This window comes from Hermetia illucens, chromosome 2 (genome assembly GCF_905115235.1).
Source record: "Hermetia illucens chromosome 2, iHerIll2.2.curated.20191125, whole genome shotgun sequence".
Lineage (NCBI taxonomy): Eukaryota > Metazoa > Arthropoda > Insecta > Diptera > Stratiomyidae > Hermetia > Hermetia illucens.
Window position 1 is genome coordinate 36604912 of NC_051850.1, and position 25603 is coordinate 36630514.

Consider the following 25603-nt stretch of genomic DNA (forward strand, 5'->3'; position numbering starts at 1 on the left):
CCGCCGTGAGCAGCGACTACGCTTTCTAGATATACAAATAGATCGACGCTTTCGATGCTCTGCGATTGCGATGACCCGTCAGACTGAAACCTTGATTTCATTGGTATATATCTTCAGTCCAACTCTACTTGCCTCTCTTTACAAATCCAGAGCCATTTAACCAAGGTCCATAGCCCTGTGATAGAGCAAACAGTGGTAATCAGCGTAGTCGAGGTGTCTGAGGAAAGATGCCATTGTCCATGGAACACCTCCACTTCCTTCGGACAGGGCAGCATGAAGAACATCATCAATAACAAGAAGAAATAACATCGGTGACAGGATGCAACCCTGGTGGATTTCGTTTTGGACCTCAAAATCTTCCGAGATTTTACTTCGGTGCAGGAAGTGACATTTTAGGCCATCGTACGTAGAGCATTGCAGATATACAGATACTGTTAACATTATCGAAAACTTTCTCGAAATCGATGAAGAGCTGTTGCAGCGAAGATCTAAATTTCGCGCACTACTCCAAAATGATCCATAGGATATAAGTTGAAAAAAGAGAACTAAGATTTTTTCCCTATCCTGTAAATATTTTTATTTTTTCCTGCATACGATCGTTTCGGAGACCACGTGCCTCAGTGCTAGTACCTAATTAGGTACCAATTTACAGGATAAGGAAAAAAACCTAGTTCTCTTTTTTCAACTTATATACCAACTGTAAAAAAAAAACAAGTCGGGAAACCGGAAGCTGGCCGCTTCAGGTACGAAAGGTTTTGTGTATTTCTTAGTACGTAGTACGTAATATATCCATATATTATGTGAGAGTATCCACTTTCGGGTGATATTGACATTCATAATCTTCAATTTTCAAAAAAGCAACAAATTTGAGGTATTATAACTTTGTTAGTAATAGTGCGATTTCTACCAAACTTGGTAAGATCATGCTCTATATTATAGCCTATATCACTGCAAAATTTCATGGTACTAGGATGAACTTAAGGTGGATTTCTAACCAATAACAAAAAGTTGTAGTAATATACTATTATTAACTTTATTTAAACAGATATCGGCATGGAAGGTATTTCGGAGCCCAGGCACCATATAGCGGCAGCCTCTTGATTTCTTTCAGATTTTTCGGTTTGGTAGTTTCTGAGAATGGCCCCCTTAAAGAAGTGATCACTTTCAACCCCCCGCGCTCCCCACCCTTCCAACGAATGTCAAAACTAAGATCGGCTTTGAAAAGTACTAATCGAGATCTTTAATTTGATATCCCACATGACTATATTTAATGAAAAAAAATTTTACACCCCCCTTTTGCATGTATGGGGACCCCCCCTTAAATTCTACCTAAAAGGATGTAATTCACTGTATGCGTGAGCATTCACAGTTCCCACCTTTCTGCCAAATTTGATGTCAATCGCTATAACCGTCTCCGAGAAAAATGCGTGTGACGGACAGACAGACAGACAGACAGACGGACAGACAGACAGACAGACAGTAAACCGATTTTAATAAGGTTTTGTGTTTACACAAAACCTTAAAAACATGGACACTAATTTCAACTTCAAATCCATAGGATGTTGGTGTGCTTAATGCAGGAGGATCCGAAGCGGAAAGCGTTCGAAATGTTCCTTGATGCGTTCCAGGACTATTTCAGCTATTACTTTCGCAACAGCAGGGAGTACGCATATACTCCTCTAATCGTCACAAGCAAACCACGTATCCTTTTTTCGAATCTTAACGATTATCATTTTCTTCCCCTCTCTGGAAAAAGTCTCGGATTCCCAAGATTTTCCGTATGAGTTGAAGTAGCAGATCTGCAGTGCAGCGTGCGGGAAAACCATCAAGTCTGTATAAGAATAGTAGACAAAGAAACGCAACACGCTGTTGGGATCATAGTCTACCATACCAATAACTGAACAGATGCGGACTACTTAATAAGGCAAATAGGACAGATCGCGGAGAGGAATATAACGAAACACCTATTCACTATAGCAAAGGAATCCGGAAAGTCCAAAACGAGGAGGAGATAATTCGATTATCTGAAAATGAAATGAAAACAGTTACAGAGGAATTCCTCTAGCTAAAAATCCAGCTAATTCTGTTGGGACACTCTTGAAGGACCATCCAGTTTCTAAAACAAAAGGGAGCTCAATGCTCTTGGATGTGACAATTCTGAAAAGTAAAACGAGTAGAAAGGTTTGCAAACTCGTGAACTTGGGGGTAGTACTGAATAAGGTGAAATGTGGACAATAAACCCACCTGAACCGTATAACACGCCTAGCCCACATTAAGTCTACCACATACACTGTAGCAGGGGATTTCATTTGTATCTAGTCGAAACCTATAGAGTTAGTATTGTGTTGAGTCAACTTGGGCAGAATCAAGCCGATGCTGATACCCATAGGTTAGTAAGTTTCACCTATGCCTTCTCGTTGTCATGGCACTGGAAGAAGAAGCTAAAAAATACAGAAATAAGAGACTAGTATCATCCCTCCTGCATCACAAACAATGTGGGTACAAAAATCTTATTGAAGATTGGAACCCCAACAAAAACAAAGAAACCGACTGCAGTCCTGATGGATGCAGTACACGTTTTTGTTAAGCAAACTCGGGGTAGAAGGTACGATCGTGAGACTTTGCAGAGCGTTATATACACGGGCTATTTTCAGCAGGGAGTCCTTTGACCTGTACTATGAGACTTTATAGTGGAGGAATTAGTAATTCACTCATAGCGACGGAATCTCCGCAAACGATTTTGGGGCTACTAGTTTTCATAATAAATCCAAATAAGACCGCTCTGCTAGCGTTCATCAAAAGAAGAAAGCGGGATGTACTCAAACTTTCATTCTTTTTTGATAAACAACTATCAAATTGGAGCAAATATAATAACCAAAAAAACCCATAAAAAGACCCACAGGTGAGACAGGGATTAAAACCATACGCGATACATGTTAGATACTTCGAGCCGTGGTGAAGCGCGTGGAGCACCAGCATGGTAGCCAAAGATGGGGCAGAGGCAAATTGTTAAAAAACTGTATACGCTCCAAAGATCGAATTATCTCTGTATTACTAGTGCTATGAAGATGATGAAAACGCCGCTGCAATTGCCACCTTTCAACCTCGTAGTAAAGATGGAGGCCAGGTTTACCACATTCTTCAGCTGAACGGTATGTTAGCGACTGTAGAGAATAAGAAATGAGAAGTAAATTTTGGTGACTGAAATACTGTTTCGATTCCAAAGTGAAGACAACGCTAATTAAAAATCATTAGTCACAACTATTTTCAAAACTACATAATATGGTCTACAAATAGAACTAAGACAGAATGCGAGAAAGGAGCTGATCTCCTTAGGAACGCTTTCAGAAATGACTCCTATTTATCTTCTGTATGTGAAGTAGTGGAATATCTGCGAATTTCAATGAGATGGAGACGCACTTAAACTGTGAGGAGATCCTCCTTTACAGTTGGTATAATGAATTAATGATAAAAGAGAACTGCATGAAAACGATCTTTTACTTCTGCAAAAAAATGTAATATATATAACCAATATCGAAGAAGAATATCCGTGACCTCCTTAAAATAGCAGTTGATTATCTGGTTTACGGATGTGTTCTTCACATTTGTCTAAAGAACAGATGAATACCACTAACATACTTTAGGTGGAAATATAGACCTAAGAGAACTGTAGGAAGATAAACACTAGGGACTCAAATTTAAATAGGTGAAATCGAAATTGGAGTAGAAATTATAATCACCATAAATGGTGTAACAAGTGGGATCTGGTTTATTCATCCAAACATCTTGGATTTGGGCGGATATCCACCAGTTCAATATCCCTAACAGCTGTCTCACATTCTGGCCTACTGGCCATCTAAGGCAAGGTCTGGTGCCTCTCCTTTTGGCATGGCACCCATTGCCCACCCCAAGCCACGAAATATTCCATCCTCCTGCAAGGGGGTGAAAATTCTTGTGAGAAATCTTCTCTCAAGTGCAGCTAAGAGTTCGTAATTTTTCTTGCTAGAAACCCAAGTTCCTCTTTAACATTTTACTAAAAGAGCTTTGACAGAACAGAGCTCTAGAGTAGGAGTCTACCCTTCGAATAAAAACGAGAAGTGGGCCTTTTCCTTGAAACAATATGCCACGGCCTTTCAGACTGAAGTGAATGCAATGCTAAGCGCCGCAACCTGAATAATTGACGAGTGATTGAAGAATAGGCGCAGCACAATCAACACCGATAGCTTAGCTTCGCTGATGGTGTTGAGAAGCCCTTTGGTTCAGGAATGTAGAAACTGTTTCAGCTCTGTTTATAGATTCATTGTTATGAAACTACCGTTGGGTACTTGGACACAGTGGTGTAGAGGTAAAATGAAATTTCGGATACGTCAGCGTTCGAATTCAATTTTTCCTTGTCGGGACCGAATTGGATGTCGCTCGACAAATTAACAGTGCTAGATCCACTTTCGCTGCCTTGTCTAAAATCTAGAAACGCTGTTATCTCTAGCCCAAGTTCAAGCTGAGTCTGACAAGACTGTTCTTTACTAGTGTCCTTTCCGTGTGGCTACATGTGATTATGACCCCCACTGACCCCACCTGCCTTCCACGCTAGGCTGTTACTATGTCCCCCGTACGCAATGTGATGGAAAGGCGAAAGTGAGAGTGGATAGGTCACACTTTAAGAAGGGGCGAATATTCCATTACTGGTTACCCCATCCAGTAGAACTCACTCCACCAAGATGGGTGACAAGTTGGCTTGCCTGAAGAGTCCTTAACGCAGAACAGTAGAGTCCGCAGTCTTGGTTGGAATTGAAGTCCATTTCAGCAAACTGCTTCCAATGACAAGTTGATGTGGTTGACGCAAATATCCCACCAGGGGTGAAGAGCAACCAGATATATACAGATAACCAAGAAGAGTTTCTCAATTATAGTGGAGTTACTCACAAATCAGCAGGTTAACTATCACGTAGTGAAGATAGGTATATCTGAGGACATTATCTGCAGAGTTTTTTGAGGACGGTGAAACCCCCATACATATTATGTAACAATGTCCGACATTTGAGCACAGCAGGCAAATACATTAGGGAGGAGCACCAGCAGGAAACATCCAAAAACTGGTATATCCTGGTTACCATTAGTCATCAGAGTATTCTTCCACGATGTAAGCCCCGGTGTGAGCGCCGGAATTACTTTTGCTTATAAAATACTTCTAAGACGAATGTGGACGTGTATAGTCCAAGTTTGAAGGAAGAGTACGTTCCGATTCTGTCCTTGGTTATATAAGTTTACAAGCCTGCTTCGCTTGAACTAAACGATGCAGCAAAAAGCACTAAATTATACTATGCCATGTAAAGCACTTTTGCAGCAAAGTCGACAATTCCGTTTCATCAGAGCTACAGATGAAAAGTTAAAGGACCCATTCAAGTATCAACTAAATAAATTGGTAATACTTTTAAGGCTGATTGAAGATTCGAGGACACGCTAGGGTTAATACCACTCAAATAGAGGAAGGGGTCAAGTGTGCATATTTTGCAACGCTTGCTATTCAAATAACGTTGATAAGCTATGTACATATCCGTGGCACTGACGATCTACTTCTAAACCGCTCTTGAAACGTTTTGCCGCAATCTTGCTGCGCGGGTCGTATGTCTTGTAATGTCTCGAGAGCGAAATATCTGAACGTGATCGTTGTCGATCTTAAGCCATTGCATACTGTATTAATTAGCGATCGTAATTACTGAAATCTTTTAAGCCGGACCGGAGATGACAGCTCCAGAGGGAAGAATGGTATGCTAATTCTTATCGCTGCACTATACAGTCAAGTATTTATAGGATGCGTACCAACAAGATCAAGGTGCCGCGTTCACTGCACGGTTCGTTAGAAGACAACCATCCTTCCCCTACGTGGATAATCTCCGCGTTTTTCATATTCATAAATAAAATCCGTGCAATTAATATTAATTTTATACATACTTTATGCCCGTCTTCCATGTAAGGATCTTTTATGATCACGCTACGTGATGCAGTGATCGCGCCGATGAACATCATCAAATATCTTGGAATTAATATGAAAGACAAACGTAAGATGACGCGGGTACAACCATGTGCACCGTGAAATGAAGGAAAGTATGAAGTGCAAGAACCCCTACCGGTACTGATCTTGCTGAAAGTGTATGTCCGTCCCGGGGAAAAAAGAAAACAAGTCCTGTCCGTAACGTTGCAGTAATCCAGTAAATCCTGACGGGGTCAATCGCCAACACGAAGAAAAAATGTTACGATCGAATTACATTACCAATATGGGATTCAACATGCATCGTCTGCTGTGATCAGGTATGTCTCCAACTTGAAAAAAATATAATGCAGAGGAAGAAAATTTGCCGTAGGAAAAGGGATTTGTGAAGTTGGGTGCTTCTTGGAAGTCATGTAAATGAAAATTTTGACATGGTTCTACTGCCCACTAATTGGGAAATACAAACTATATCTTGCCAAGGAACATAGGGAACATGGCGTCTGATTGCGCGGAAAGTTTCTGGATTTGCATGTGTATCCGATTTACACCAATCGTTATGTTAAGAAGGCAAATATGTGGGATGAATGATTGCATTATCGGAGTGGCGAAGCATGTCCAGCAATTTCGAATAAATTTTGGAAAAGACTTTCAAAATGAGAGACTTTCCGAAATGAAGCACTTCAAGATGCTTACCTTGTGTAAATATGAAATTGATTGATTTGAAAACAATTATAATAACTCCGCCATAGCTGGTTGCCCGGTTGTGAAAGGAGGAGGGATAGATAGCTCCAGGCTGAATGGCTGTACGATATCACAGCGCCTCAAGGGGAGGTGAAGAAAGTGCAGGAACTATGTAGTCTTGCAGATTGCTCACTGAGGAAGCTACCACTACCCCTGGCAGTTAGGTATAAAATGCAAATCCATCGAATCAGAACAAGGAGAAATTTGAGGTTCTGTACGGATAATCAGCGGAAGCCGTCCGATTGAATGACTACATCTGTGCTAAACGGGTATCTCTTCGTTCCAGTAATTGAAAATTTGAATATTCTTTCTTCTTTGTTGGTATGAAGTGACGGGTGAGATGAATTTTTGATAGAATGTGGAGGTGGTCGGGTATATGATTCATCCTCACTTTGTTCTCTGACTCCAAACGAGAAGACTGAATTCTCACGGTCCCTTTTATTTGCTTTTGTTATCTCATTCTCTGTGACGGGGAGCAACTCGATTGTTGTTTCTTCTTTAGTAAACATTCCGAGCTGCAGCTATCCCGCATACATGCTGCAACAATTTTGGAGGTTGGGATGGCATTTCGGCCATCCGAGAATTTTTGCGGATTCCGCCATATTATTAACATAGTATCCTGGTTCCGAGCCCACATAAAAAAGGAGGGTTTGAGGCAACGTACTTTGTACTATCTTCAGTAAAACAAAAATAAAATGCTAAGATCACGGAAAGTGATAAGTAAAATATAGTTCGAGTTTATTCCACTAAGCTAAATCCTTGGTGACAGGTTCCGCGACAGGCCGACCAAGAAAATGCATCCTATGTCGTTAGAAACAAGATGATTGGATCGAGTAACAAGCCTCGGAAAAATGCTAGGATGTCCACCTCAGTCGACACGGCAGGACGAGCGCCGGTCCTGTCGAGAAATGAGCAATGGTTCTTGACGCATGGACCGCGTCAGGACGTAAGTAAATTAGTCTGAACAAAACAAATACGTGTCTGCATGGTAAATGTTGCCACCCTAACTGGAAAGACCCAGGAACTCGCAAGAGCCCTTCGGAAAAGGCGCATTGATATCTGTGCTCTGCAAGAAACCCGATGCTCTGGTGCCAAAAGTTGCGATTTAGAACGTGAATGCGGTAAAAATGGCTATAAACTTCTCTATTTTGGTCGCCCACACATTCAATAGGGTGTTGACATGCCATCTTGGAGGGTTTCCATGATGCCATTAAAGAAGTCGACCGATTTGATGATCGGCTGATGAAGCTCACCATTATATTAGCTGATCGCACCGCATACGTGCCACAGACAGGTCGAGATGATGTCGAGAAAGAAAGATTTGTCACGTGCCTGCTGATGACTATATCATCAGTTCCGGTGAACTTAATGATCATGTAGGTAAAAACACAAACGGTAACAGGTGTCATGGTGGAAAGGAGTTTGGAGCATGCAATGAGGGTGGCGAACATATAACCGATTTTACGGACACTCATGACCTTATACTTATGAATACATAGTTCACCAAACGATTGCCTCATCTTCCAACATTTTATAGTGGAAACATTAAACCGCAAATCAACTACATTCTCATAAGACGCCGACATTTTATCCTATGTGACCATCGCACCTCAACATCGGCCGTTGATTGCCGTCCTGCGAATCAAGCCACCGATAAAACAGTTTAAGGAACGCACTGACTCGCCGCGCATTAAATGGTGGCAATTTCCTGAGAAGAAAGAAGAAATGATCTCACTTACGCGATTACCAACCATTACGAGTGTGGAAAAGTCGTGAAATCAAATGAAAGACACGATCCACAAAACGGCCTCTGCAACCCTTGGGGTCACCAAGCCAGGTAAGCTGTACATCAATCGAGATACTTGGCTTTGGAATGACGATGCTGAAATAGAGGTCCGTGAAGAAAAACGCCTCTACCACAAGTTTCTCGACGATAAAACGCTCGCCAATTGGCTAACTTATAAGAATGCCAACCGTGAAGCAAAGAAAGCGAATGCTGTCACCCGAGCAGCCCATTACCAAAATCTTTACGATAAACTGGACACTCGGAATGGCGAGAGATATCCGCACCTACTTGCCAAAAGCCTAAATAGACGCATACAGAGTATCCGACACTTCTGTTGCGTTAATGACAAGAATGGTACTTTGCTTAGCAGCAACAGGACCTGACAACATCGCATCTGAACTTTGGAAAGCGAAGAGCTGGGACCCAACACACCGGCTCAGTGAATTCTTTAACCGGGTTATTCAGGAAGGTAGAACACCATCTGACTGGCAAGAAAGTGCCATAGTTCCAGTATGGAAAAAGAAAGGCAGTCCAACAGAATATTCAAATTACCGTCCGATCTGAAGATTTTTAAAGACATTTTTGACAACCGTATTCGCGATATCGTTGAAATAACCGTGAATCAATCCGCATTTGTCAAGAATTGCGGAACTGCTGGCGCAACACACGCTGCACGGTAACTCATTGAGAAACACCCTGAGCAGCATTGCCCTCTTTATATTGTATTTCCGCATTTGGAGAGCGCGTTTGACCGTGTGCCACACGAACTCATCTGGTAGGCTCTACGACAACACTTAGTAATAGAAGAACTCGTGTTTGTTATAGACACTGTCACGCGAGATGTCCAACGTTCAGCGCCCTATACACTGGTTTATAAATATGATGTTTTCCTAGCGTCTAACAATAAAAATGGTCTCGAGCAGCTTTCCCAAAAATGGAATAATCGCCTCATGCAACACGGTCTAAGATTGAATCTGAATAAAGCTGAATTTTTGACGACCGATCCCCATGAAACAGGCACAGTCACTGTAAGCGGCAGTGACCTGCCCAGAACTGAGCGATTTAAATGGTATCGGGTCAATACCATCAGCTAATGGAGAACTGCGTTATGAAATTGCCCCACGTATTAACGCACCTTGGATGAAGTGGCGCTCCACAACTGGTATTCTTTGTGATCGACGTATCAACGAACATCTCAAATCTAAAATTTACCTCAATGTCGTCTTCGATGGTATGGTCACGTAATTCGCGCTAACGAGCATTCACTTACCAAGATTGGTCTGAACATCGAAGTTGATAGTAAGCGACCAAAAGGCCGGCCGAAACAACGGTGGCTTGATACACTGGATTGAGATTTAAAAGCCTCGCGATTGCATTGAGATCAGGCATTTGATAGAGTCAAATGGCGAAATCGATCTGGACGAGCCAACCCCGCTTCTGAACGGGACAAAGACTGAAGAAAAAGAAGAAGAGCATTTAGGGACATCCTCCAGAATAATGGCCGGAGGATGTCAAGAAATGGAGGAACCTCAGAGGTCGCGTCTCAATAAACATCTGAGGCAGGAGAGGCAAGGGTTGAGATTGTGATCCGTCGTGGAAGCTTGTCCCTCGATCGCAACACTCGGGCCCGCGGATTTTTTTTTATTTTTCAGGTTTTAGCTCGCGTTTTGGTTTATCTCGTTAAGCTTGCGCGAATCCTTTTTGTCCGTCTGATTATTTGCAAGATCCGGTGCAGACCCACACGATACGTGAACTTTGAGAATGGCACGTCTGGGGGCGAAGCCCTCAACGGACTCCCCCCCCCCCCCCCCCCCTACATTTTCGAGCCTGGGTAGCTAAGAGGCGTGGAAGCACGTGTCGACAGAGCGTTTTGATGGAGTTGCAGTATTTACAGGCAGACCTTCACGGTCAACTTAGGCAATTTCTTGTCGTTTTTGGGATAGCTTCCCTCTCTATATCGTCTGCGGCCACTCAGGATGGTCGTTTGACCATCTCAACACTTTTAGTTCATTACACATGTAAGGTACCGACATCCCAGAAGACGTCATCCATCTTTCTAAACTGGCAAAGAGGCAAGCAAATCATTTCATCTGATAGCGTTGAAAATGAAGCAGTGTTAGCATCAGCTAAGATTTAACCCCGACTCTTTCTTGAGACCCCTACATCCATCTTCGCCATTCAGATTGAACTCCCCTTCCAAGAGGCCATGAGCTGGCTCCCGTGTTGTGGCAAGAATCGTTATTTGTATAAAATATGAGAGAATGCATATATCCGCCACCTGCACAATCTAATAAATTCCCTCTGCTTCCTATACTCTAGCATTACACAACTGATAAATTTCACAAAATGCAGTCAGTACTCTATATTTTATCACAATTGACGACATGCACTCTGGGACATGTACATTCTCTTCATTTTCATAATGTGGCCGCTATCAAAGAATCGAAGAAATATATCTGACTGCCAATTATGCACTGCACTTACCGCTGCTGTTATTTATTGCAAGAAATCGCAATTCTTGGCGTCCGCCATCCATGTTCGATGTTCAGTGAATTTAAATAAGTGTCAGGCTTTGATTATAATTTATCGACATTGTTGTTCCTTTCCATTTTTGTCGATACGGTCTCATGGCAATATGAGTTCCAGACTTCGGATTGGCCGAGATGGGGCTAAAGTCCTCCTATAGGGCTTTTGGGGATAATTGAAAGAATTGTATCTTCTTGAAAGTATCTTAAGTGGTTCAGTTCCCTAGAAAAGTTGTAGAGAGCTGTTAGGTGGTATCCAATAGACAGACTTAAAATTGGGTACTTATTGGATGCTTCTCATCCACATTTTGTGCCTAAATACACCTGGTGAAAGATGCATCTGAATGGCGAGCTGAGATACATTGAAAAATCAACAGCTGCAGTGAATATATTGATAATTTCAATGTTCTCAATTAACATCTGAATCTGCAGGCGCAACATAGTAACCTGTAATTAAAAGCTCATACCAGCCTACACCTTATCCTCCGTGGCTTGGGGACTTAATGAAATAAACACGAAAAAATCAGCGCAACCTGCACATGCCTTGACATCATTGGTGGTATGCCGCATACACTTATCCAATTGTGGCTTCGGAATGGGCGCACTTCTCAAGTTACCAACAAGTATCTTGTGTCCGGACAGAGCGGACAAATAAGTACGTTCGTTTGATTGAATTGCACAATTAAGATCAAATGAGCCGACAATCGATCACATCACGACAATCACTCAATAACGCGATACGCAGTTGTACGGATTTTGTGAGATTGGGGGCTAAGAAATTGTGGGTGATGATGTCTTGTCGAGGTTTTCGGGAGTTCTTCTATGTGGGCTTGTTTTCAATTAATTTTTAGTTCCGCTCTAGTTAGTGTTGATTCGAAGCCAGTTTTATGAACGTGACGATGGTTCCAGTGACTTGGTAGGTTTCACAGCTACCGGCCTGTCCAAAATCTTTGGTAATTTAGTTGCTAGCCTACAACCTCAAAGTATGCTTTTCTACCATTGAAGCCATATGAAACCATGTAAATATCTGTTGTAACATTGTCCCTGTCTTAGGTCCACTTCTTACATCCTCCAAAATTACTCATAATCTTCTAAATATCAAAAGAGTTCATCCAGCCAATAAAATGATAAACCCCACTATCTACATTTTAATTGGCACTTTACGGCCTTCTGTCATTGAATTCAATGAAGAAATATTCAGGCCAGCATCCCAGAGATCCGCTCATTTCCATACAATTTTCGTAGATTATCAAAGGAAATTTCAAAAGTAAAAAACTCTTAAGAAAATTTATTTTCATTAAAGCGCATTTGTTCATTGAATTCAAGTAGTATCTTTTCGAATTTCTTTACTTGATTTCCCCCTTGGCCATGATTGCGTCACTGGAAAAGATACATACGTTCCGCGTAAATATGATCATAAGATTTAAGAAATTCGTTTGGCGGCTCAGCGAGCCGTCCCATCCGTTTTTCGTTTGATTGTGTGTATAAACTTGGCTAATTGGCCACTAAGAGGTTAATTTTCCGAGTCAATTAAAAAATGATTTCAAGCTGTTTGCTTTTCGGGCCAGTTGAGCAGTGTAATGGCACTTTTAGTGGTGATGTCGCTGATTTACAGCAGAGTGGGGGAGGGAAAACTGAACCCATTCGGTAGGACATGTATGATCTAATATGGGACGATTGCTGAGATAAAAACACATATTCTGAGTTTAGATTGCTTATTAATCTTCAAAAAGATTGAACTTGAATTTATTGCGATTTGGCACTCATTGGATCTTCCCCTTGGTCGCTGTTATTCAATCCGCTTACTTAAAAAGAATACTCGATAATCCTCTTATATTTTTTCAAGACCATCTGATTGCAAATGTGTCTGGGTCTGAATTTTCTGCTCCCAGAAGTACGGCAAGGTCAAGCAAAAATTTAAATACTTTTATCCGCTTCATCGAAATAAACAAACTGCCATTGACCCTTCCAAGCTTCTTGTTTTTCAATTAAGGAAAAAAACTAATAACCAAACTATCTGCGCACATACATACATAAGAACATAAATTAAATCTGCTTGGCTTATGTTTGTTAAGTAAAGTGGATCGAAGTTGGATGGCTCTCTTTCGGATGGAAAAATGTTTAACGACGCTTCGCGTTTTAACGAATTAGATCGCTTGTCAACTGATGTCCACTTTTTTGTACCCACAACAGCGAACTTGATAGATTCGGGAACATAAATGTTGAAAATGCTGAACATATTGAGGAATGAATTTTGATCAACCATGTTAAGGCCGCTTGTATTAGTTTAGTCACACAGTGTTATTGCATAATTCAAGCTTAAATAACAAACGAAAGATTCTAAAAATCGATGATTATTCAAGCCAAGAGGTTCAGACAAACAGAAAAGATCATCCAGAATATGGTTTATGATCACGGCGACCGTAGCGATATAACCACGAAAACACCATCTAATCAGATTAAACATTTTTGAAGTGAGTTTGGTAGCCAGTTTTTTACGTGAAAAAAGAAGGGGTTTCCTTTGTTGGCTACAATTATCTTTATTCGCGTAATATCGCATTTGTCTAATTAAGATGTTCCGCATACCGCGAAGATACCAGCGGTGTTGAGCGACACCGCGCCTTCGGCATCAGTTTTTTCAGGGGTCTCGTTTGTCGAGGTAGTTCGGCAAGGTAGAGCTAAGAAGCTCGAATAGAAAACAAGTTGCGGGATCAACAATAAAGTACTCAATACTCAAATAATAGTATAGGTTCCAGCAGTGAAAACGTGGATTGGCACAGGGAACGCCTGTTAAACCAACACCAAGGGCTGTACTACCTAAACCTATCTCCACTTCCACGTGGTAATCGTTGGGAGTTCTTTCTTAATGAAAAGCGGCAGACGTAGAAGCCAGAAAGCGAGTCTCCCGAGACGAATTGTACCAAGTAGTCCTTCAGGTTAGCGGTTGGCTAGGACTGACAACCCTACACGGAAAACAACTTATTACGGAGCTACAAAAGGAGCTTCGGAGTTGATGGATATTAGAACTACCAACCCGGAAACGAAATCGGACTAACAATTTGTTCATTTTTTTCATGGAAGGTGCGCTGCCTGCACAGATTATTACCCTGTCCCTATATAAGACAGATGCAACAACGTTGCAGGAGATGCACTGTGTGTTCGGAGTAGGTTTTACAGTCGCCCAGAAAGAGAAACCTGCTGTTATCGGCTTAGAAAACATAAGGAAAATACCATGGACACTGCGTTTGCGAGGCAAATTTCGAAATACAAATCTGATTAATATTCACGTTCCTACAGAGGAGACTGCAACATCGGAAAAGGACACCTTCTACTCGTACGTACGTAAACGGACCGTCTAAGTCTGTCCCAAGTATAATATCAAAATCATACTTGGGGATTTTAACAGTCAAGTGGGAAAGGAGCCGCAGTGATTACTGAACCCATCCAAAGCCCCCCGCAACACCTATAAGAATCGAACTCAGCACACGAGCCAGGGAATTACATAAGCTTCAAAGGCTGGCTTACGTGCGTATCAGTGGGCAATGAGGACATGCCCATGCTGTTGACCCTGGAGGTCCTTATGGGATTAACCCCTCTACAACTGCACATACAGATGCAGGCAGATGCTCACAGCAGAGGGAGCGGATGCCCGTTTTAATTGGCCCAAGGAAAATGTACTTTGAGCCAATGGGCAGGTACACTAGCCTATTCCAGGCGGAAATATACGCCATGGACAAATGTGCCTCCTCTCCTCCTATAGGGGGCAGAATATAGCTATTCTCACCGATAGCCAAGCAGCGATCATGGCACTTAGGTCCAACCAGGTGAATTCTAAACTGGTGTGGGAATGCCTTGGGAGACTGAATACACCCGGGTCGTCCAACAAAGTCTGGATACTTTGGGTTCCAGGCCATGCTGGGTTGGAAGGCAACGAGGCAGCGGGCAAACTAGCCAAGAAGGCAGCGGGGAAGCCTTTACATGGGACAGAACCCTGTGGAATAGGAAACGGTTTCATGGCTATGAATCTAAGAAATGAAGAGGAACGGTTGAGGGAACTATACTGGACGGGCTTACCAGGGATGGAGCAGTCCAGGGTACTTATTGGGGGATGCGAACCCATATGCACAAAGGATTGCTTAAACTTCACCAAGAAGAACCTCCGAATTATAGTGGGAAGTCTCACTAGTCATTGTCTGCTGAACTATCACCTAGGGAAGCTAGGGATATCTACGCGCACTGCCTGCAGGTTTTGTGAGGAGAAGGACGAAACCTCTGTACACGTCCTGGGACAGTGTCCGACACTTGTGCAAAGTAGGTCGAGACATCTGGGAGAACACTTAATACCAGATGCAAAGCTGAAAGATGTGCAAGTAGGGAACATACTAAAGTTCCTAACGGTTACAGGCCTGCTTGAGATACTATGATCAATACACTATAACCAGTAAAAGGGCACAATAGTTCTTCAAGGACGCGGTGCGACTTTCCCTTAACAGAATAATAATAATACTGTCTCCTGACTGGATGCCAGCAGCTCGTCCTCCGATGATGCGCCTGGCATCACCACCTGATCCTGTGGATCATAAGGTTGTATGCCGCCATTTTATGGTGGAAATCGTAGTTTGAGGTGTATGTGATGGTTTTTTTTGTCTGGGTCGGTTTCCTGTAGATGTTGAATTCAAAATTCCCTCTTTCTCGGATTATTTTTAAGTCTAGGAAGCGAGATAGACTATCTCCCCTTTCCTTTTCCATCTCCATGGTGAAATCGATGTTGCTGTGTGCTCGGTTGAATTTCTCGAGGATTGTTTCTGCTTCTTCCCTTTTGATAATTGCTGGGACGTATCTGATCCAGAATCTCGGGAGTGCCCCATCTTCCCCTTCTTCCAGGTTCTCCATAAATACCTCGCATAACAGCGGTGAGAGAGTACTGCCCATTACTGCCCCGCAGGTTGTTTTATCAAATTTATTCTCGAATGTGAAATAAGATTCACTCCTGTACGTAAAGGCCAGTTTCTTATACAGATTAGCCTTCTTCCCCCATTCGGACTAGTTTTCGTGAATCGTGATCCATTGCTAGAACAAGCGTAGGGCTTCCTTCATCGGCGCGCTTGGGAACAGCGCTCTAACGCCGAAGGATACCAGTATTTCAACAATTTGTATCAGCCGGTCTCCTTGTGTCTGCCAATGACTTGGTCCCCGAAATATGTATTTGTATTGATCAGATAATTTTAGCCAATAAAAAGGTAATCTTTCATTTTAAGACTTCGGCCAACAAACTACCTCCTAATTCAAAGCTTGCGTTAAGCGATTACATTCATCTGCCAGCATTGTTAACGCTGATTAGAGTCAGAGAAGGGTGTATGAGCATGTTTGGTTCATTTACGGAATAGCCCTCTCCTCTTAATCCACTCAGGGTAGTCTCTACGCCACCACCAAAATGTTTTGGATGTAAACATATTTCGAAATAGTTCAAACAAAAATTTCATATCAAAGAATCTCTGGGGATGTTCAAAGCAGTGATGAAGTTGATCGAGTATAGTTGCCAGCACCTGAGTGTCACTCATTCGTTACTAGCTCTGCATCGAAAAAAATACACCAATTCGATAGGGATCCACGCACGACTCCTTTTCGAGGCCAACCATTTCTCCATTCAAAACGAAATGGTCTGCACCGTAGCTTCTGACAAAAAGTTCGCTACTCTTTCTTCCATCTAGTCGGTCATTGATCAATCAGCTAAAACAGTATACCTTACGAACCCGAAAGCAGGTTTGTACTATTCACTATTAGCATAGACAAAGCTTGTTTTTCTTAGCACAGGATCCATAAAAAAAATGTGGCCTCACCAAATGGGGCAAATTTTAACCTGATTAATCACGCCCTCATTGAGAAACAAGTTGCATCTAGCATCCTCGACATGCATACATACCGCGGAGCATGTTGCGACTGCGACCACAATCCTATCAGAGCAAGATAATGCAAAATAGTAAATAATACCAGCAGCAATGAAGGGTGAGAGCGGACGGCGAATTAGTTACAAAAGTCCCTAATTGCGAGGCAAAGACAAAGTTCAATACAAACATCCATGACCGTCGAGATTACAACCCGCCATGCTGCTTAGACAACTCAGTTTACTTAATAGACTGGTATAAAGTAAGGAGGCCACGTATGGTCCCGATAGCAAAAAGAAAGAGAGACTTCTGAGGAAGAAACAAAATTCCAGTACACAACAGTAGATTTTTTTAAAATAAAAAAATTAGTTACAAAATGTACTTACATTTTCACAAGAGGATTTGCAATATCCGAAGGCCATTGAGCAACACTCGTAAATATCTGAAAAATGTGAAAAAGCAAGCATTAGAATAATAAGGTATTGTTGTGTATATTCTATTGTTGCATTAAGGTTCTAATGATGGTGGGCTTCAATGGCTAGCACTTATTGCGTGGAAGGTTCTCAAGGGGGCCCTCTTTTTAATAAGTCCTTTTCAGAGAACTACAACGGGTGCATCCTTGGAATGTATATACAGGTATGTTCACCATAAATACCTATGTAGGTTTTGTGGAAAGTAAACCTACTTTGAAAAGGATTCTGTTCTAAATACCCCTTTTAAACCTAAGAATGTCAAAATCCAATCTGCATTGAATCCAGCCTCAATGCACCGCTGTATCTAAAAGTACTTAAGGAAAAGCATATGAACACAAATTAGATAGAATTTCGTCGAAATAAATAGCGAACCACTCATCTATATTTAGTCTTATGCATTAAATGTAAAAAGGCTAATTTTCAACAGCCTCCTAAAACGAAGGGCATAATGGGGAAATTAAGCATCTCTGGTAATTTTATCCTGTCATAAATTTGTGACATGATGCTTCCAATTAAATCAAAACCTTGGAGTCCTCTCAGCGATCACAAATAAAAGCATGAGTACATCTTTCACAAAGAAGTGTCAATCGATAAAGCCTAGTGACCTGATGAAGTGCCGTGATTTAACTGCCTAAATGCTGGGTATACTGAAAAGAACTATTAACTGCGCAAAGAATTTCTCTCGTGTAGAGTGATCTAGAACCACGACCGCATCATAGCATCGCTGGAACTACGATGAAACTGGGCTGACATAAGGGAAACATAGGTACTACAAAACGTTTCGAAAACAAATCAATTTTTGATTCAAAAAGGTGGCCAAGGCAAACTCGAAATTCCAATTTAATCGGCCACAGCCCCACACCATGCCTTCCTATAGATTATTCAAATTATTACTCTGAATTCCACCATCGAACAGCAACAATTTATTGAAATAAAACTACTTATAAACTGATGAAGCTAAATACTGTCACTTTAGATTCATCGTTTCTGATATGATATCATGGGGAAGCTTTTTGCAATGCATGGTTATCTGGTTTATTAAAAAATATAAGTCCTGCTCATCGATTTGGCTTCCGTTTCAAATACATACTAAACTGCCTTGACGATACCGTTGCAGGCAGATTTAACATCGGTAATAGATAGAATGTAGACTGGATCTTGAGAAAGATTTTTGCTCAACCTGGACTAAAGAACTTATTTATCATAGAAATTAATACAGTGTGAATTCCTTACCCAAATAGCAACAAAAGTGAAGCACAATAACCAGCGTGCAATCTCTTCTTTACAAGAAAGTAGACCTAGGCATTAAAAGGAAACTGATGACCTTTACGTCTATACCAGTATTAAACAAAGTCAAATGAAAAAAACCTTTTTTGTGTTTAAAGTTGGACCACTTTATGATATCTATACATGGTTTTCAGGTCAATGAGCAACGCCAAGTTTAAAAAAATAAAGTAAAGATACAGAGAAAGCTGCTTTTTGGAGGGGAAGAGAGGGGAAATGCATTTACATGCCGCACTGCTGCCTCAGATAGACTACCGGCTAAAACAGCCCTGTGTGGCATTAGTACACTAACCCGGAACCATGTGACACGTTACCTCAGACCCTCAGCTATCCTGCTGTCTCTTGTACCCATGTCCCTTTCTTTTGCCTTAAGAATGCTTGTCAAAAAATAGTTTTAAAATGCTATTCTGCTTCACTTTTGGCTATCAGCTGACTAATCGTTTACATTCCAGTTTCAGCCTTGTCTGAAGTTATCCGAATCTGCTCGAAGAAGCTCATCTTAGTGTGCATCACGATAGTAAAGTATTTCATCATCGACTTCGACAAGGCCATGATTCGAATGACCTAGATAGGGAAGAGTGTGAGAACGCTCTCTTTGATCAGAACCACCACTTTGGTTTTCTCCAAAGCTAAAGAGAATTCATGCTTATTCATCCATTCTTCGACCCCCCTCCTCCCGCATCCTTCGCCGGTTTGAGTACGACAAGTAGATTTAACGTCTACCCCACCGTACGCTGATTTGGTCTTGTTACGAATTTCTCGGAGAATTTTCGGGAAAAATTTCCTTGCTTGATGAGACAGGACATCTTGTTTATCGCTCCGCTTTTTGTTTTCTTTGCTACAGTGGCATCACAAATGCCGCTTCAAACTTACGTTTTTTTGTAGTATTTTCTATTTTTCGCCCCTACCTGGTTTCTTTGCTTATCGCCTTTCAGAATTCTCCTTCCTGCGCCCTTGCTGGCTGATCTACACTGCTTTCCTCTTGTCCCTTTTTATCATATATCTGTCCCCTCCTTGGCGAGCTGAAGACACAGTGTTATGCGTTACTAAAGACTGCCCTAGCGACTAGATTTTTCCTCAGCTCCTCTATAGTAGGTCTTTCAGAAATTTCGTAGATGCATGATAACGTCCAGAAGTTCGTCTCCATTATGCCATGATATCCATAGAGGCGCTGGACAATGGTAGCAACTTTCATTTTCCGTAAGATCGCCCACACTTCTAGAGTAGCTTTTCTTCCTTTACATTTGTCTTTCGGGTGAGGTCCATCCTCTTCGGTAAAATAACTTGCGGTTCCACCTGGTCGGCGAGTTGGTCACTATTTGTTCCTGAAAAGGAAAAAGTCTCCAAACTCGTAAATCGTCATTCTTTCTGGTGGCTATTGTTCCGCCCGTGCGGTGAGCTTATCACTTCTTCTTTGGAGGCTCTACATACTAAATCGAGCCTTTGCTTCATCAAATAATTCATACAATTCATGGTTGTATCTGATAGTTTTACGGCTCCGAAAACCTTTCATTGGACTTTTCATTCGAGGATATCGAGCTGCTTTTTCGACATCTACATCAAGGTCCATGTCTTGCATCAATACAGCAGCACGGGACGAATTAATATCTTGTCGTTGCGTAGTTCATTGCGTCTGTGTACTTTTCTCTATCTCATTATGGGGAGGGCCGCATAAAGTTCTTTATGAACAGTAGTAATCTGCTTTTGGATTTCGTGTTTTTCGTTTCCGTCCTTCGACAGTAGGGCTCTTAGGTAGACGAAATGATGCCCACCCATTGTAATGTACTACTTTACTGTACTTTCCAGTGTGCATTTCGTCTTGGATTCATCGACCCTAAGCCCCACTTCACTCGTTGCTGATTCGAACTGTTCGAAGATTTCCTTCTCATCAAGCGTCAATCGGGCAAGAATATCGACGTCGCTTAGGAAGGCCACCAGTTGCGCGAATTTTTTCCTCCAGTAATCAGGTATTTGTTCGGTTACCATGATTCTGCTGGTTAGTTTCTAGATTCTAGGGGTGGGCTCTGTTCCCCCTTCTTTTAGGAGGTAGACTGGGACATCATCGATTCCGCGGGCTTTATGTGATTTTACTCTGTATTGCAAACTTCATTGTGTTACAATTTAGCCTACTGTTACATTAGCCTGCGAATCGTTTCCACTTTATAGTGTCAGCTTTAATGAAACATATTCCAAATCGTTTGCCAAATCATAAGTCTGTGTCATGTCAACCAGGCTGCCTGGCGGATTTCCAGGGCTACCAACTGAAAGGTGTGGAGCGATTAGATTCGAAAATAGACAAGGATCATTACCACTCAGCAATTTTGTCCTGTATGGCGGGAAAGAAAACGAGGCAGCCACCTCGTCGGCCAAACAAAAAGAAGTGCCCGAGGAGAACTTCCTCGTAGTGGCATCGGAAAACGTTGTATTCACTTTGCTGGTCATGATGCAGTAGGCGAATTCTCCAAGTGTTAATTAAGGCATTCAAACTGCACAGGGACCCCCCTGAAGTAGCTTTTGCCACGAAACCTCACTAGAAATATACTGGTACCATGGGAACCGGGATACCCGTCTGAATTTACATGAGGGGGTGGGGGGTTGGATCATAGTGGGAGTTTCGTTCGAGTTATGGTTACGTCCAAGCGGTCAAGAGACCTTTGGGCCTCAAACATGGACTTGTGCCTCAACTCGAGTACCGTATTCCTTAGTTCGGTAGAGATTGCATCCACCACAATGAATGCTAAACCATACATTCTGGATAGTCATAAAATCAATCCGCGTCTTAAGAAGACAGTGGCGGTAAGTCTACACGTAAAACCATTAAAAATCTGTCCGAATCCATTTTGCCCATCCCAGTGGAAGGGATAAACAACCCTAGTAGCAACCCATTAGGGTAAGGCTAATCAAAGTACAATTTGAACAATATATATATATGCATTGTATGAACAGATACAAATCTGGATCACTTTATTAAGATGAAATAAAGAAAAGGAGAAATATTTTCATACATTTCACATTGAGATCTCAGATTTGGATCTTTTCTGTTTTTTAAAAAAACTCGAATATTAATATTCATCATCATCAATGGCGCAACAACCGGTATCCGGTCTAGGCCTGCCTTAATAAGGAACTCCAGATATCCCGGTTTTGTGCCGAGGTCCACCAATTCGATATCTCTAAAAGCTGTCTGGCGTCCTGACCTAAGCCATTGCTCCATCTTAGGCAGGGTCTGTCTCGTCTTCTTTTTCTACCATAGATATTGCCCTTATAGACTTTCCGGGCTGGATCATCCTCATCCATACGGATTAAGTGACCCGCCCACCGTAACCTATTGAGCCGGATTTTATCCACAACCGGACGGTCATGGTATCGCTCATAGATTTCGTCATTGTGTAGGCTACGGAATCGTCCATCCTTATGTAGGGGGCCAAAAATTCTTCGAAGGATTCTTCTCTCGAACGAGGTCAAGAGTTCGCAATTTTTCTTGCTAAGAGCGCAAGTCTCCAAAGAATATATGAGGACTGGCAAGATAATTGTCTTGTACAGTAAGATCTTTGACCCTATGGTGACGTTTCGAGCGGAACAGTTTTTGTAAGCTGAAATAGGCTCCTTTGGCTGACAACAACCGTGCGCGGATTTCATCGTCGTAGCTGTTATCGGTTGTGATTTTCGACCCTAGATAGGAGAAATTGTCAACGGTCTCAAAGTTGTATTCTCCTATCCTTATTCTTCCTGTTTGACCAGTGCAGTTTGATGTTGTTGGTTGGTTGGTTTTCGGTGCTGACGTTGCCACCTATTCTTTGTCTTGCCTTCATTGATGTGCAGCCCAAGATCCCGCGCCACCTGCATGATCTGAATGAAGGCAGTTTATACGTCTATTAATATTCATGGGAGTTTAGTCAAAGTCCGCGGATTTTGCGCACACTCAAATAAAATCCCCAATAGTTCTTTATACGGGGGTTGCAAAATTAGCTTACTCCCCTAAACAATTAATAGATCCGACTTAATCTTAACCAAGCGGGTTGGGAGAACAGCAGTAATAGTAACATCTGAGATAAAGGCTGCAAAACTAAAACAACAGCAGAGAAATTTTGATAAGTGCTTAGGTAAACTACTAGCACTAGCGCTAAATACATAAAATTTAAATATGATGGATTCTTAAAGACATTAAAAAAACGGATATTACAGCCGGGGCAAGTTGCACTCTCGCAGTCACTGAAGCCTTAGAAAATATGATTGCAATAAATCTCTGTGTAGAACGCAGTGGGTTAACCATACCTAAGTGCTATCGTTGTCGGTTCCTGGCAATTTTCGACCGCCCTCTAGAAAAGGGAGAGAGGATTTCGTCCCTTCTTAAAGCGGTTTTTTGGTTTTTCTTCAAAGCTTCTTTAATGAATAAAAAAAACTGCGGGATGATTCGCAATTAACCTAGTTTGCGGACTATAGAAATATATTCAATTTCACAAAATTTCGTTGGATAGATTTTGAGCTATGGTTGCAGCCGATTTTCAACATGTAATTTCGAAAAAACGCATTTAAAAACTAGAATTGGATTTCTAACCGTAAAATCTTAACTGACCATTAATTTGCTATACCTAGTCCATAAACCTTAGGTTTCTTGAAGACACACATGCAAAGCCTAGGCCTCAATTCTTATCATTTTAGGGAAGTCATTAAAACATCATTCGGACCGAAAAATACTCGTTTTATTACGGCGATCGACATAAACCTGCCATGTGACATTTTACCTGTTTAACACTGTAATTTGCGAACGACTCCAAATATCAACAAATCACTTTGCCATGTATTCTACACTATATCTAGATATAATTGATGCCAGAAAAAAAAGTCGATTCCTGGGATCCAACACACGGGATGACCCCCTTAAGTTTTTATTTCAGCATCAGAAATGAAGAAGAAAGGTATGCAGATTCTAAGGGTTGTTTTTATGATTGAATGTGTCAAAGTTACCGAACAAGTATATTTTAGGCAGTATACTAACTGGATTTCTCCGCATTTACCTTTTACTTATTTCATTGTTGTAAATTATCATAAGCAAACAAAGTTTACTACAGAAATTAATTATCGTTGTATCGAGGAATTAGTTCCATTAACAATCCTGGAAATATAAACACACATATGTAAGCCATCCACTAACTAATGCCCACCTAAGACATTATAAATCGTTATACATGCTAACCTCTAGCTCAACATTTCAGATACTCTCACAGCTCCAGCCTCTTATGGTAAATTAAACACTATTAACACTGCGTCCACCTACACGATATCCTCGCAAGTACTGAAAGTGCGTGTGGGAAGGTCAAATGGACCACCCGCTTTCTAAGATATGCAGTTTGATTCTGTGCCCATACCAATCCCATCTGCCCATTTCCGTACTTTATCTATTGTAAGTAAAAAGTCCATTTGCATTTTATCTCAGTCACCGAGCCATTTGCATGCAGTACTGCATTGTGTACTTACAACAAACATTAACAATATAAACTTATGACTCTTTAACTGTCGCCCATTGCCAAGATATATGTTCTATTTATCGCCCTAATCCCGGCGTATCTTTCGCGTCAAAATAATTACCATCCATTACACTTAGTACTTCATTACAGCGCACCATACCACACTCGCCTTGTGTCCCAGCCTGCACATGGCATGGATCTTTCCTGCTGAACGAATCGTTCTATCTTTTTGTGTTCCGCATGGATTTTCATTACAAATCACACATACCGCGGACTCATATGCAGAAAATGCACTCGGCCCGGGAGGATTTTCCAAAAAGGAATGCATAAATGGAGGTGGATGTTTCGTCTGCTATGCGGATTTAAAGATCATGATCGAGGAAATTCGTTTCATCTTCTTTTCTGGGGTTTTGTTTGGCTTTGCTACCACACGAAAGAAAAGTGCTTAAGTGCTTAATCAAAGGCATAATTCTGCATTCGCCTTTTCTGCTTTGATGGGTGTTTTCCTTTAAAATGACGGTGAATGTCTCATCATGGGACTCACAAAAGCATGCATATTACTCAAAGGACTGTGATTAATCTCCTTGAGTGAGATATGAGCGAATCCGTGTCTATTTATGCATGCAATAGATGTCAAGGAATCTGTGGAGTGAGTCTTATTTTAGATCAAAGGGGAAGGTGCCTCTGACGCGGAATAATTGCTCTAAGAATACAAAAGTCAAGGCTGTTTAATTAATATTTATTGTTCAAGCGAAATTAAAAACATTTTCATAGTACGCACCTGATTTTATTTTCTGAAAGAATTCCAGCAATTGTAAACACACGAAATTCCTTCAAGTATCTTACACCTACGATCGGCTGTGATTAAGATAATATAAAGGTAGATTGTTCTTAGAAAAGCATTGAAATAACACAACCCACATCGAAGTGGGGGGATCACAATAAAAATGGAACAAACCCAAAAGAAATTCTTCGAACTAAACATCTCCTCCGACGACGAAGGCGTTGGAAGATGAAAGCTATCAGAACTCTGTAAATTCGCCGAAATAAGAAGGAGCAAAAATCAGGACTAATATCTAGAGAAAAGAGAAAATCTGGAAAATTTAATGTCTCACACAAAATAGCCATTCAAGTTAAATCTGCTTTAAGTTAGAAGAGACGCGAGAAAGTCCATTATCACAGGTAATATATGCAACATCTTATTTAGCTGAGGTGGAATTATAGCACGGATCAGTCGTCGGATCAAGAGCTACATGACATGTATATACCTCATACAAAGACCATGGCTTGTTGGTGAGGAAATTAGGACTTTAAATTTCCAACATGCTGATTTGTTGTATGCCAATGAAAGTGATAGACCCCGCACCTGCATGATCGTTTCAAAAGATCTCCAAGCTATCTTGGCTAACAAACAGTGCCAACTAATATGCCGTAAGTAAAGGCATGGGAATA

General features: G+C 41.4%; 1 protein-coding gene across 1 annotated transcript in view; it reads right to left on the reverse strand.

The window, feature by feature from the left end:
* LOC119649160 (reversion-inducing cysteine-rich protein with Kazal motifs) overlaps positions 1-25603 on the reverse strand; it is a 120031-nt gene that overhangs the window by 66575 nt on the left and 27853 nt on the right. Inside the window, exon 3 of the mRNA XM_038051168.1 lies at positions 17313-17368. Within this exon, the coding sequence (XP_037907096.1) occupies positions 17313-17368 (56 nt within the window). The remainder of the gene's footprint in view (positions 1-17312; positions 17369-25603) is intronic.